At 66.7% G+C, this 13,834-nt stretch overlaps 2 protein-coding genes across 2 annotated transcripts; both read left to right on the top strand.

The window, feature by feature from the left end:
• The first annotated feature begins 6,958 nt into the window (after positions 1-6,958).
• PRR35 (proline rich 35) lies at positions 6,959-9,279 on the top strand. The gene is made up of 2 exons (XM_060647948.3): positions 6,959-8,111; positions 8,390-9,279. Exons 1-2 carry the CDS (start codon positions 6,988-6,990, stop codon positions 9,021-9,023), a joined length of 1,758 nt encoding a protein of 585 aa, XP_060503931.3. The 5' UTR covers positions 6,959-6,987; the 3' UTR covers positions 9,024-9,279.
• A 1,534-nt stretch (positions 9,280-10,813) lies between these two features.
• Positions 10,814-12,950, top strand: NHLRC4 (NHL repeat containing 4). Its single transcript, XM_060647952.3, has 2 exons — positions 10,814-10,911; positions 11,432-12,950. The coding sequence occupies exon 2, from the start codon at positions 11,702-11,704 to the stop codon at positions 12,383-12,385; it is 684 nt and encodes a 227-aa protein (XP_060503935.1). The 5' UTR covers positions 10,814-10,911; positions 11,432-11,701; the 3' UTR covers positions 12,386-12,950.
• Positions 12,951-13,834: the final 884 nt, after the last annotated feature.

The raw sequence follows: 13,834 nt of genomic DNA, 5'->3' as shown, positions 1-13,834 counted from the left end.
GAGCCCGCACAGAGGCTCGGCAGCCCCCACCTGCCCCTCCTGTTGGCTGGCCTGCCACTCAGGCAGGGAAAATCATGTGTGACAGGCCCAGGAAGGCCGGGCCCGGGGGGCCGCGGAGCGACGCACACAGCTCCTCTTCCAACATATGGCTGCTGTCGGCCCCAGGCGCTGCTCGGCCAACGCCGGCTTGGGAGCGGGTGGGGGCTCCGGAGGCCCGAACCTCTCATCCCACCCGTCTGGCCACACTACTCCCTCAGAGATCGGAAAGGCCCCTGCCTTAGCTCACATGCCTCCCGTGACAGGGAGCTCACTCCTGCTGGACCTCTTCCCTGTGCCTCCAGGGAGCGTCCAGGAGCCCCCCTCCCCCTTCCCGGCAGCCCGAGGCACACAGCCACCCCATGCCCTGCCCCCGGGGGACCAAGGATCTAACATGTCTGGGGACTGATCTGGGGGTGGGGGCGGGCGTGGGGGTTTCCAGGAGAGGTAGCCCGCAGCTAGGGACACAGGCAGGCTGGGGCTGCCGCCGGACCGTCCTCCACAGGCCCGGGGGAGCTGGAGCCAGAGGGCCTCTCCTGGGGACCCTGGGGCCAGAAGTTTCCTGGCTGGGCCAACTCCCTCAGGGTGGGCCCGCTCTGCTCCCCAATTCCTGGTCCCATTCCAGTGGCCCCCTCATGGACTCTCCAAGAATTCCCCAGGCCTGGCACATGTCCCCTGTGGGCCACACTCTGCCCAGCCCTTGTTAAGCCTGCACTGGGGACCCCCAGACCCACTCACAGCCCTGCCCACGTCGCATCCCTGGCTCTGCTGCTCCCCTCACAACCCCGCCGTGAGCCTCCTGTGGCTCCCCAGTGCTTTTCGGGTCAGCAGCCACAGGCTAGCATCCGGGGCCCTCAGGTGTGACGCTGCCCCTTTTGGCCAAGCCCTGGGCCCACCCCTTTTAGCCAGGAGTCCCCGAGTTTCACCTCCAACGGGTGAGAAGGAAGAAGTACCAAGGATGATCCATGTTCTGGGATCAAGGGGCTCCTGCATGGTGCCACCCCTCTCAGGGACTCGGAGCCCCTGCCTGGGGGCTCCAGCCCCTAGATCTGTGTTCCCAGCACAGGCTGGCCCGGCCCCTATACCTGTCCCGGGGAGGGCTGTGTGCCGACACTGAGAGAGTCAGACAGGCCCGCCGTGGGCACTGCTCCACTGCCCCCTGCCTGGCCTGGCCCCGCTGTCCGTCCTGACTACTCGCCCCCCGCATGGATGTACCAGCATTAATAGAGGTGACAGGCGGACAGCCGTGGGCCAGCCAGGCAGAGGAGGTTAATGGCCAAGATGAGGCTCTGGCAGGGATCAGATGGAGGGGTTGTGGGTCCCCACTGCACCCCACGCCAGCCCCAGCTGAGGACGAGGCTGCTCCCCAGGCCCCCACTGGTGCCAGAAGCACCCAGAGACCAAGCCTCCTGTCACCCGCTCTGCAAATGAAGGGAACACGACAGGTGTCTCAGAGCTCAGGGCCACATGGATGACCAAGCCCCAAAGCCACAGGGGTCCCTGTCACTGCCTCAGGGGGCAGGAGCTATCTCTGCAGGCCCAAGCTCTTCGCAGCACGCGTGGGGCAGGTCCCAGTGGGAGGTTTATGACCCACCCTCACTCCCCACTCCTGAGTGGAAAGTGTGACAAGCCACGGGCACAAGGTGTGCCAGCGACAAGGGAGCAGACGTGCCCCAGCGAGAACACCTTGGGCAGAGGGCACGGGGGTGCAAGGGGCTGGCATCAACGTCCCTGCCTTGCCTGGCCGCAGGTGCTAGGGAAGGTCATATGTGCACCCGATGGGCCGGCTTGACTCACACTCCCACGCAGAGGTATTGGGTTGCAGCCACAGCTGGTCTCTAGGGACCACCCCTCCGCAGACCCCTCCCGGAAGCTCAGAAGTGCACAGGAATCATGCCCCTTAGGGCTGGGTTCCTCTGGAGGTGCCCCCACCCCTCCTCTTACTTCAGCTTCTGGAGAAGTCCGTCCATAGCGGTGGCCTCCACGGCCGGTCCCCAGGCATATCTTCCTGGGGCTCCTTGGTCACCTGGGTGTCACTGGGTGCCCTCTCTGCATGCCGGAACGAGGGCTTCCTGATCCACGTCCTTCCTTCCCCAACCAGCCCATCCCCTGTGCTGGCGGCTGTAGCCTCTCCCAGACCCTCAGAGGGGTCAGCCAGTGAGGTGTGGGGAAGCACAGAACTGTCCCGGGAACAAGTGGCCAAGGCCTGGGACACCCCCCCACCACGCTGTCTCTGGGCGATCTGTGCCCCTGGCTCCCTTGGGGCCGTGCCTGTGCCTGTGATGAGGGGCCCAGGCCTGGCTGAGCACATCCAGGGGTCTGAGCACAGAAGGAACAGGCCTCCTGGCCTCCTCTCTCCACAGGGCTGCTGGCGTGACGGCCGCTCAAGCTGTCTCCCGGCCTAGGGCTGCCTGCACGGTCAGCTGGTCAGCTGGGCCAGGCCAGGCAGGCAGAGAGGAGAAGGCTGGCGTGCCGTGCCGCCCAGCCCCCAGCCCTGCCCCTTGGACTCGGTGAGAAGTGGGTCCCCTCAGGTGGTGCCAGGGAAGGTGACACTAGGGCAGACGGGAGCCAGACCGCAGGACCCTATTTCCTACAGATGCCTGTCGTAGTTACCAGAGCCCCAGGAGACCCGCGCCACCCTCCTGCATAGACAGGGAAACTGAGGTCAGGCTCCCAGGGTTCTGACTCTGGATCCAGTGCTCTCCTCTGTCTGCCCCACTTGAGGGATAACACTCGGAGGCCCCTAGAGGACACTCCTTCCTTCCCCAAGGTGCTCCTGCCCCCCAAATTTAGCAGGGGATACCCCAGGAAACCTATACCTGCTTCTGTGCCCCCACGGCGCTGGCCTGGAGCCTCACTCCCGCTCTGGCTGCGGACCCCATCCTGAACGTGAAACGACACGGTCACACGTGTCCCCCAAACACAGGTGAGACTCCCTGAGAGAGACACAGTCCGGCCCTGCCCCAGCGAGTCTGCGTTCGCATCTGGAATGGGACCCGCCAGTCAGGTGAATTTCTACGAGGATTTGGCTGAGAAGTGGGACCCCTGACCGTTAGGTTTTGGCAGCTTGGGGAGCAACGTGGACTTTGGCATACTTTGGGAGCCGGGAGGGAAACAGGTCTGGCCGAGAGGACATTGGGGGCAGGGGTCTTAGGGTGGCTCCTGGATACCCAAGTCTTTCCCCCGCCCCCACTCTCACCCCAGGTCCTCCCGGGAGGGATGGCCAGCGAGGACCAGTCCTGCAAACGCACAGGCAGGCCTGGGCACCCGTCAGCGTCGTGAGGAGTGATGTTTACAGAAAAGGGGAAGCAAGCCCACGGTGGCCGTCCCTTCCTGAGCCCGTAGCCATCAGGGGGCAGGGCAGGGGTTTACAGGGTGCAGACCCGTTCAGCCTCCTGCTCAGAGGAGAGGAAACATCTCTGGAGTCAAGGCTTGGCCAGGGACAGCTGGCGGGGAAGGGAGGGTTGCCGTACTGTCTGCTGCCCGGCTCCGGGCTCCAGCGCTCTCAGGGCTCAGCTCCCTCTCGGGGCCGGTCTGGGCTCCCATCCCATCCCCGGCCGGGCTGCAGCCCTCCCCAGGCTGGCTCCTGGCTCCCCCCGTCCCAGGGCTCAGCCTCCGGGCTTTGGCTCAGGAGGGCGGCTGTCAGGGGCCAGAGCCCTGCCCTGACGGATGAGTGCTGACGGCGCCTCTCCCCGCGCCCTCGGCCGCTGACACCCCGTCACGCCGCTGCGGGGACCCCGGGAGACCTGGCCGCCTCTGCGCACCCCCGCAGCAGCCCGCAGGCGACGGGGGCGGGGACGGTGCCAGGAGCCCCTCATTCGGCCGCACACCTGCGCCCGCACCGCCGGCTCCTCCACGCCGCTCCCCGTCCCTGCCGGTGTCACCGGCCACCGCTCGACCCAGGAGTGGCCGGCGCCGCGGAGCGAGGTGAGTGCGGCCAGCGGGAGACGCGGGCGGGGGCACCTGGGGCGGCCCCGGGGACGCCGCTCCCCCGCGCTGGCGCGTCCCCTCCCGCGTGAGCCCGGGTCGGAGGTCGCGGCGCCCCCCGAGCCCGGCGCCGTAGCGCACGCGCGCCAGTCCCGCCGCCAACTTCGGAGGGTGCGAGTCGGCGTCGGGGGGCTCGCTGCCGAGTGAGTGACTGCGGACCGCGCGGGGGCCTCAGTTTCCCCTGCGGGAGTCGGTGTGACTGCCCAGAGGGCCTGAGCCGGGGGCGCGGGCGGGGCTGGGGCCGGAAGTTTCCGCCGCGTCCTCGGGGGACGCAGCCTTCGCGGGGCGCTCAGGTAGGGCGGGCGCGGGCGACGGCGAGTCCCGAGAAGTTTGGGGGCCGCGCGGGGCCGGTTGGGCGCCAAGGGCGCGGGGGCGCGGGACGCCGGGAGTGTCCAGGCGCGGGGTGGGGGTGGGGGGGTGGGTGGAGGAGGCGGCCCCAGTCCCCATGTCCCTCATTTCCGCGCGGCGGACCCCTGGGCGCAGCAGCCCCATCCCTGCAGGAGGGCGCCCTCCCTCCGGGGAGGGCAAGGGGGAGGGAGTCGGGGTGTCGACCTCAGCCAGGGAGGAGGCTGGCCACCGCCTCCCTACCAAGCCCTGTGGGGTGCTCCCCAAGTGTGGGTGGGGATGGGTGGACTATATTCCCCCCGGTGGCTGGTGGTGGCTCCCGGCGCTGGGTGCCCCCTCTCCCACCCCGGGGTGGGGCCTCCCACTACTCCCCTGCCACCAGTTGTCTCCAGCACGGGGAAAGGTTAGCCGGCTCAGGGGTCCGGGCCAGCACACTGGGGGTGTGGGCCACCGAGGAGCCCAGAGCACGCACCCAGTCACGGGTTGGGACACGTGTGCAAATGAATGTGCTTTTGGGTGTGTGTGGGTGCATGCTACTGTCCGGGGGTGTCTTCTGCTCATGCACAAGCATGCGGGGGGTGGGGTGCGGCCAGGGTCCCCTCCGGGGTCCCCGTGGGGTCAGTAGCTGCCAAGACAGATCCTGGACAAGTCCCCCACCCCCAGGGGACGGATCTGAAGAGGGAGCACGGGAGGAGCCGCACCTCCGGAGTCCAGGGGCCTGGCGGGGAGGTGGGATGGGTGTCGGCACCAGGCGGCACAGCTGTGTGGCTCCCAGGGCTGGGTGATCGATGGCCCTGGCACAGCCGCCTCTGTCTCCCAAGCACATGTGCCCATTTGTCATCTGTGTCTCGGGGAGGGTTCAGGGGACAGGGATGGGCCCACCTCTGCACCCACCACCAAGTCCACGAGGGTCTGCTGCTCCTCGGGGAGCCCAGCTCCCTCCTCCCACCCTCTCACTTCTCTCAGAGCCCCTCCCCTCCAAGATGTGGCCGTGCAGACCACCCAGGCTCAGTCCGCCTGCCTCACCCTCCACACCCTGCTGGTTGCCATGCTGACCCCCCTCTGAAGGGCTCCTTCGGGTGAGCTGCCCTCTCCGCCCCTCTGGCCGTACCCACACCGGGGGTGCCCACCCTCTGTTTGGGGACAGCGGACGTGACTGCCTGCCGAGTGCAGAGCCTGAAGGCTGGTGAGGAGGATGGCCTGTTCCCAGTGGCTGCCCGGCTGCCCCAGCCCTGCCCCACTCAACCCACCGGCCATCCCTGAACCCCGGGGGAAAGGGCGAGTGTATGTGTGTCCACACCTGTCAGAGTGTCCGTGACCGTGGGTGTCCTCAGATGTGTGTGCATGTGTGTGTGTGTGTGTGTGTGTGTGTGTGCACAATCGCCTGAGTGTGTCCAAGGGTCTACTCACACCCCGGCTCTGCTGTGAGTGCTTTCATGTGCACAGCCACTGTGCCCACTCTGAGTGGTGTGTGAGCTCCACAGTGTGTGTGTGTGCGTGTGTGTGTGTGTGTGTGTGTGGCAGTGGGTGAGCTCCCAGGCCCCGTGCATTTTGGCGGCCGACTGACTCCGTTCCCAGTCGGCCCAGCCGTGCAGAGGCTGTGCCTCCGGGCGCCGGGTAAGGGCTCGTCTGGAGCCTGGTAACGCTTGTGTGCACACACCCGAAGCCGGTGTGCACACACTCACCGTGTGCCCCACGCAGGCGCGCACTGGGGCGGCGGATGGCCCAGGTGGCGGCCCAGATGGAGTGTGGAGCGGCTTCCGAGCGAGTGTGTGGGGCGTGGGGAGAGGAGGGTCTTGGCTGAGCTTGGCCGCTGCAGGCTCGGCCGCTGACCTGCCTGAAGCCACCCAGATGGAGCCAGGCTGAGCAGGTGGCTGGGCCGGGGGGCCATGCTGTGACGTCCACGCCCCCCAGCCTGGCCCGGCCCCACATGAGGCCGACCCCCTCAGAGACCCGCGTTGCGCACCCGGCACCCTGCCGGAGCGGAACACGCGTACGTGGGCTCAGTGGTGGCGAGACTCTCGGAGCCTTCTGCCGGGGTCTCTCACCCAGGCAGCTTTCGTCTCCGGCTTCCCAGCGCGGCAGAGGCCTCCGGAGGGGAGTGAGGAGGGCTGGTGTCCCAGGAACGGGCCTCCTCACGCCTGGCTTCTGGTCACTCACCAGATGCCCAGCGGGTAGACGGGTAGACGGAGACCCAGGTGGGGGCGGACAGAATCATGCCCGAAACGGGCCTGCTGGAGGCTGATGGGCGTGGCGGGGGGTGGCGTGGAGACGAGAGCTGGGCCCACGGATGGGATGAGACACAGGATGCTTAGTTAACCTCAGATTTCCCATAAACAGCAGGGGTTCTTAGCGTACGTTCCAAGTATCGGCTAGAACATACTTCCGCTACAAAAGTGTTTGCCGTTTACCCGGATTTAACTGGTGTCTTGTGTTTTTATCTGCCGCATCTGGTGCCCCTAGACGTGTGCGTGAAGCAGAACGGGAGGATGAGGGGGGCGGGCCAGGGAGGCAGGGCTGCAGGGCACAGGTGGGCAGAGGGGGGCGCTGACCACGGCCCCTCTCCCCCGTGCACAGGTGGCCATGGGCCCGGGCCCCGCCCACTAGCAGGCCGCCGTCATGTCCCGAGAGGCAGGCTCGTGCCGCCTGGGCCCCGGGGCGCGGGCGCGGGCCCGCAAGCCCAAGAAGCCGCACTACATCCCGCGGCCCTGGGGCAAGCCCTACAACTACAAGTGCTTCCAGTGCCCCTTCACCTGCCTGGAGAAGTCGCACCTCTACAACCACATGAAGTACAGCCTCTGCAAGGACTCGCTCTCGCTGCTGCTCGACTCTCCGGACTGGGCGTGCCGTCGCCCGCCGGCCGCGCCCCGGCCCCGCGCGCCCACCCCCGACCGCCCCTCGGGCCCCACAGACGCGGGCGGCCAGCCCCGAGGAGGAGGAGGAGGAGGAGGAGGAGGAGGAGGAGGAGGAGGAGGAGGAGGAGTGCGGCCCCCCGACGCTCCCCCTGCGCCCGACCCGGCCTCCCCAGTCCTCTCCCTGCGCCGCCACGTCGGGGGCCCTAAGCTGGGGGCGGAGGGGTCCCCTGCGGCCCGGGATGCTCCGAAGGGTGTGGGCCTCGGCGGGCTCCTGGCTGAGTCCTGGAAGCCGGGGCCGGGAGGGGGTCCCGGGGGCCTGGCCGTGGTAGACGCGGCTGCAGCGGGCCCTGAGAGCGGGGTCCCCTGCTACCCCCCACCCGCCCCCAGTGAGTTCCCCGAGGCCCAGAGCCTCCATGTGTCCCTGCTGGGTGTCAACTGCCCTCTCGGGCCGGGTCTCTTCTCCTACCTGGGACCCTCCTTGGCCGCTGCGGCCCACATGCCCTTTCTGGCCTCGGCCAGCCCCCTGCTGCCGCCGGCTTCCACTTTCCCTTCCCCACAAGCCCCCGAGCGCCCTGCCCTCGTCCCCCGCCTATACTACCCCCTGCTCCTGGAGCATACCCTGGGGCTGCCAGCAGGCAAGGCTGCCCCTGCCAAGCCCCCAGCAGCCCCAAAGGGGCCCCCTGGGGCTCTGGCCCCGGGGCTGCTGAAAGTGCCGGTGCCTGGGCTGGGCAGGCCCTGGCCCCGAGGAGGAGCCCCTAGGGACTCAGGGCCGGAGGGGGAGCTGGAGCCGGCTGCCCAGAGTGACCCCAAGAGGAGGCTGCCCCTGGGAAGCAGTCTGGAGCCCCTGAGGGCCCCCTGTAGCGTGGTGAAGTTTGGTTCCCAGAGCAGGTAGGTGTCAGGGGTCCCTGGCCATGGGGGTTGGGAGCGGTGGGAGGCGAGCTGGCCAGGATGGCTGGGCCCCCTTCTGAGCTTAGCTGCCAGGAATGTGGGCTTCAGGCGACAGAGGGGAAACCAAGGCCACAGAGCCAGCCTCTCTATCCTTCAGGGGTCTCAAGGCCCTCAGCCAGGCTGAAAGGGGTTGGGGGGGGACCCAGGGGGAGTGTGGGGCAGGGACTGGGCACACTGAGGGGCACAGTGCAGCCTCTTGACTGGCTTCTACCCCCTAGCTTGCAGACTGGCCCCTCCGCGATGCTCTGGCCTGAGGACAAGGAGCCCAGCAACCCTGAGCCCCCAGGCCCCATGGCCCTCCTGCCCCAGCAGCCCCTGGACCTAGTGCCGGGTGGCCCCGGGCACGTGGGTGAGGACCTCACCCGGGCCCTGGGTGACTATGCCAGGGTGGAGCAGCGCCTGGGGCAGTTGGCGCCTGCCGGGGGCCTGGCCCCTCGGCCTCTGCGGGAGCAGCTGGGCAAGATTCGCCAGGAGCTGCTCACCATCCACCAGGCCCTGGAGCGGGCTGTTCGGCCGCCGGACGCACCCCTCGACCTCTCTGTGAAACGGGTGCCCACCAAGGGGCTCAAGGGGCCTGTGGGGCCCTGGGGGCAGCGGGAGCTGGGCCCCACGCTCGCCCAGGGGGCCCCCGAGCCACCCAGCATGCTGGGCCCTGCACCAGCTGAGCCTTTCTCTGGCCATACCACCAAGTGCGAGGCTGACTCCAGTGTCCCACCTCCGGGCCTCCCCCTTCAGGCCCCGGAGGACCCTGTCATTCCTGGTAGCAGTTGGGGTACCCGAGGTGGGCCTGTGGGCTCCTGGCCCCCTGAGGCTGTCCCTAGCATTCAGAGCCCCCCTGGTGCTGAGGTCTGACCACAGCTTCTGTGTTAGCTCTGCTCTTAACAGACAGGCACTCCTCTCCAACCCCGTGTCCGCTGCCTGGCCCCCCACCTGCCCCAGCCCCAGAGGCGTGGCCTAGAGCCTGTCCAGCATGCCTGTGGACTGACCTGCCATGGCTGTCGCCTGTCTGTGAGGCCATGAGGGACAGTGGAGGGTCATAGCTACGTACTGATCACAATCGTGGACGTTAAAATAGAAACCATCTTCACACACCCTGTCTGAGCCTCCTTCTTCCCCTGCCTCACCAGCATCACCACTGGGACACTCTCTGACATGGAAATGTCCCCGGCCTCGGCTTCTGAGGTGGCCAGTGTCCTGGGCTATCTTGCTGGGTATTTACCTTCAGGCGCTGACCTGCTTCCTGTAGGCTGGGCCCTCCCTGGGAGAGCCAGAGTCTGGAAACCAAATGGGGGGGGGGGGTGGCTTTCCATCCAAGGCGGGTAAAGCAAGCAGAGGTGGGGAGGCCCGTGTGCATGGTCTTGGGGCCAGTCAGGCCTGTGTTTCAGCACGTTGGTGGTGGACAGGGACCCCTGGGCCTGCCTCCAGCCCTCGTGTCTGGCAGGGCAGCCCTAATGTCAGATCCATGCTGGAGGCGGCCCCCTCTGTGGTTACACGGTGCACCCACATTCTGTGGCCCAGGGCTGCTTGCCCAGCGTGGCCTTTGCTGGCCCCCCGCCAGCCCCTGCAGCTACGATAGGCATCGGTGGCCTTCACAGTTCACTGCTTCCCTCCCTGCACGGCCACACTTGGCCTTTCCCACAGGCGGGGGCAGGGGGAAGACAGGGAGGGGTGCCCGGGGGGACCCTTGGACCCAGCTAATCACTTCTCTCCTGGGAGCTGGCCATACCTCCGTGCCCACCCAGGAGTGGCCCCAGGGAGGACGGGTCCTGCCTGTGCCTGGTTCCCCAAGCTGGGCCGGCCGGGCTGGGGCCAGTCGGAGCAGGACCTATGGCTGCCCCATTAATTGTGCCGGGCAGCAGATAGCATCGGCCGCCCACCCCACCTCGGGGTATTAAGAGGCCAAGCCCAGAGCTGGGGTGTGAGTCAGCCAGGTGGGAAGTGCGGCAAGCCACAGACAGGGGCTGACCCCCCCACCTTCCAGGGGCTTCCTGGATGGGCTGCAGGGTCTGTGGGCTGAGTTGGGAGTCATCTGGAGACCTGCCCCTCCTTGGCACCCTGTTGGCACCCCCATGTGCCTACTGCACCCAGATTTCTCATCACCCCCCAGGCAGACCTGAACTTAGGAGCATCAGCCCAGTTTCACAGGTGTAGAAGCAGGATCAGAGAGACAGGACGCAACCCTGCCGGTTTTGGGGGGGCAGGATGAACACCCTGGAGGTTCCCCACCCCAGACTCTGGTGAGAGTCGCATTCAGCATGGGACGAGTGCAGCCCTTTCCCCGAAGAAGTCCTAACCCTGCAGTCGTACCCGGGGGACAGCGCTCTAGGCTGCCTCACACGCATGTCCGCTCAGTGCCCTCTGAGCAGCAAACCCACGAATTACATTACGGCGGGTTTGGGAGGGCTGTGCGGGCCTCCCTGAAGGGGGGTGGGGGTGGCTGGGCTGACCGCGAGTGGCATCCAGACCAGGTGGGGGCAGCGGGAAGAATGTCCCAGAAGCCAGTACAAAGTCCCCGAGGCAGGAATGCGGCAGCACTGGGGCGCCTCTAGGGGTTTAGCAGCTGAGTGGCGGCTCCACAGAGCTTTCCTGGGCCACTGCTCAAACATGTTCTTGGCCAGAGTCCCACCTGCCCCTCCCACCTGCCCATGCCAGCTCATCAAGGCGGCCCCTCCCTCAGACTCTAGTTTCTAACAACAGAGGCTGTTGCTGCCGGAGCAGGGCCCAGGGCGACTAGCCCCAGGTAGGAGACCCCCACCCAGCCTCTCTGGGTGGGAGCAGGCAGAGAGGCCCAGGAAAGGCCCCCTGCCTAATCCTTCAGGGGTCGGAAGCTTCCAGGGGCTTTGTGGGGACAATGGGCAGACCCTTGGGCTGCCCCCAGGAAGAGTCATTTTCCCTGCCTGAGGGAAGGCAGGGTTCCCTGGGCAGATGAGTTTGAGAAACACCCCACCCCCCCTCCCCCCCCCCCCACCACCTCAGGACCTCCCAAGGCCCGTGAGCTCATTCGGGCCTTCACAGGCCTGTGTCTCCCAGAATTGTGTCTCAGGGGCCATGTCTGGTGAAACGGGACCCAGACACATGGCTGGCTGCTGGGCTTGCGGACTGTGCCAGCACTCGGGATCTGGTGGAACTGGGTTTGAATCCAGCTCCCCACCCCCATGCCTCAGTTTCCTCTTGTGTAAAACAGGAGAACGCCAGCACGGAAGGGAGCAGGGGAATAGGGGTAGCCACTGCTTGGCCCACAGTGGGTATTTCTCTTGCAGCCCCACGCGCGGCCCCGCTGCAGGAACTCAGCTCAGAGGGGCCGAACTGTGATCTCTGCCCACCACCTCTCTGTCCTCTGGCCTCCTGGGCCTCCCCGCCCAGCTGCTCCCAAGCTGGACCCACCTGGAGACCCCACTCGCTCCCGGCAGCCCCGGCTGCTGGGACAGATCCCAGTGCCGGCAGGGGCTGTGGGAGGCCCCCGGGGTCTGCACTGCTCCCCGGATGGCCTGCTCTTCCTGACGGCTGGGGCCGCACCCTGCGTCCACGTGATGGACCTCGAGGGACGCTCCATCTGCCACCTGCCCTGCCATCTGCCGGGGACTGGGGCCTTCGTGCCGGAGGACGTTGCTGTGACGGCCGCTGGGCTTGTGGTGGTCAGCGACCTCGTCCGTGGGGCTGTCCACGCACTTCAGCATGCCGCCCGAGCCCCCCTGGGCCGCTGGGTCACGGTGGGCACCTACCAGGCCCCCCGGGGACTGGCTGTGGATGCCGCTGGCCGCCTTCTGGTGACAGACTATGTGCTCGGGGCTGTCCACAGCTTCACATTGAGCCCTGCCTTGCAGCCACTGGCCCCAGCCTCCATGCTGGGTCTGGAGGGCCCGTGCTGGGTGGGCCCAGGGCCTGACGGGGGCCTCGCTGTGAGCGAAGAGTTTGGGGATGTGTGGCTGTTCGGCAGTGCCTGCCAGCCCCTGGGCTCCCTGGGAGTTCTGAAAGGGCACGCTTTTGGGAACCCAGCAGGCGTGTGCACCGATGTGGAGGGCAGTGTCGTTGTGGCAGATGAGCAAGGGCGCCGCGTGACCCTCTTTCCTCGGGCCAGGGAGCCTGTCTGCCTGGTGTCTGAGGGGCTGGGGCGGCCCCTGGGTGTGGCCTGTGCCCCTCAGGGCCAGCTCGTGGTGGCAGACGCAGGGGACAGCTGCATCAAGGTGTACCAGTACCACTCAGAGCCAGCCTGACCCGGGGACTCAGATGGGAGCAGCACCTCGCTGCATGTGGGCCCAGCCCCCGGGGCCCTGGACCACTACGGGAGGGACATTCAGGGTTGGTGGGGTCCTCCAGGGCTGCCGGCCGTGCCTTTCTGACCCGATATAATGGCTGACAGTTGCTAAGCACCTGTTGTGCCAGGCTCTGGGCTGGCCCCGTCCTCCTCTTGGAGAGGATTCAGACTTGCCACAAACCAACCACCTCTCGGCCTCCCCTACCAGGTGCACAGCCTCCAAGTTTGGGTCCTCTCCACACCCCAGTTTAGTGGGCCCCCCAACTCACTGCCCCCATGGCCACTCAGGCCCTGGTCCTTCTGGCTCAGGGCCCTGGAGGCCTGAGCTTTGAGGCCAGCAGCTGAAGCCTGGAGATGATTGGTGTGTCGGGCTGGGCGCCCCAGGGTCCTAATCAGACAGAAGCAGGCGGGGAGGGTTCTGCTGGGCTGGGCTGGGCTGGCAGGGGTGTGGCCTCTCACTGTCCCCCGTCCTCAGAGGCACCCCAGACGCCAAGCCTCTCGCAGCTTCTCTGGGCCTAACTGAGGTAAGGGAAAGCAGAGGAAGGACCACCCCTGAGGCGCCTAGGGGTGGCACGTGGCTGGGCTGGGAGCCTCCATACCCCTGGTCTCCTGCTCCCATGTAAGACTATGTCTCAGGCTGAACCTTCACTTTCTCCTCTGCAAGCGCTCCAAACTCATGGGTGGGGTGCGCTGGGAAGGTTCCAGACCGTGGTCAAGCCAGGAGAGCCTTCCTATGAGGAGAGACTCATGTTACTTGAGCACAATGAGCAAATGAGGCCCCAAAGGGATGGGAGATGAGGGCTTCCTCTGAATCTGGGGCCCGGCCAGGCTCCCAGTTCCAGTGAGGGGGCTCATTGGGAGGGGACAGTGCCTGGTCCAGTCTGTCACCAGGACAATCCCTCTGACAAGGTCCCTTTCGTATGTACCAGCCCCTGTGAGTGGCAGGGTTATGTGGTCAGTGTAAGGAAGCGTGTGCAGTAAGTGCTCAGTAAATGTAATTTGTTGCTGCTGGTGTTGGTGGTATTGTTCCCTGGGGCAGGAGGGGCCAGGGACACCTCTGACAATCAAACCAGATGGCCGCAGCCTTCCTAGCCCACTTGGCCCTGGGGGAACATGGGGGCGCCCCTTTGCAGAGACCCCTTTGGAGGGGCCAGCCTGGGGCTGGGGAGGCAGCTCCTTTCGCAACCCCATGCAGGGCTTGGGGGTTGCTTTTCACCATGGGAGGGTGGTGGCCCAGTGAGGTTGGGGACCCTCAAAAGCCAGGTCCGCTGGGTCCCTCAGATGAGAAAATGGGGGATGGGGGAGGTTTGGCAGCTGTGAGAAGTTGGGGGACGGGAAGGCAGTGGTGTTGGGGACACTGCGGGTAGACCGGATGGGGTACAAGAGCTGGGGAGGGGACATGAATGCC

This window comes from Panthera onca, chromosome E3, assembly GCF_046562875.1.
Source record: "Panthera onca isolate mPanOnc1 chromosome E3, mPanOnc1 haplotype 2, whole genome shotgun sequence".
Classification (NCBI taxonomy): domain Eukaryota; kingdom Metazoa; phylum Chordata; class Mammalia; order Carnivora; family Felidae; genus Panthera; species Panthera onca.
This window is presented reverse-complemented; position numbering and strand designations above follow the sequence as displayed.

What these genes read in the sequence shown, in the direction of transcription:
- PRR35 (XM_060647948.3), top strand. Translation starts at nt 6,988, where the DNA reads ATGTCCCGAGAGGCAGGCTCGTGCCGCCTGGGCCCCGGGGCGCGGGCG. An exon ending in AAGTTTGGTTCCCAGAGCAG is followed by an intron (nt 8,112 to 8,389) that starts GTAGGTGTCAGG and finishes TCTACCCCCTAG; the next exon opens with CTTGCAGACTGGCCCCTCCG.
- NHLRC4 (XM_060647952.3), top strand. Translation starts at nt 11,702, where the DNA reads ATGGACCTCGAGGGACGCTCCATCTGCCACCTGCCCTGCCATCTGCCG.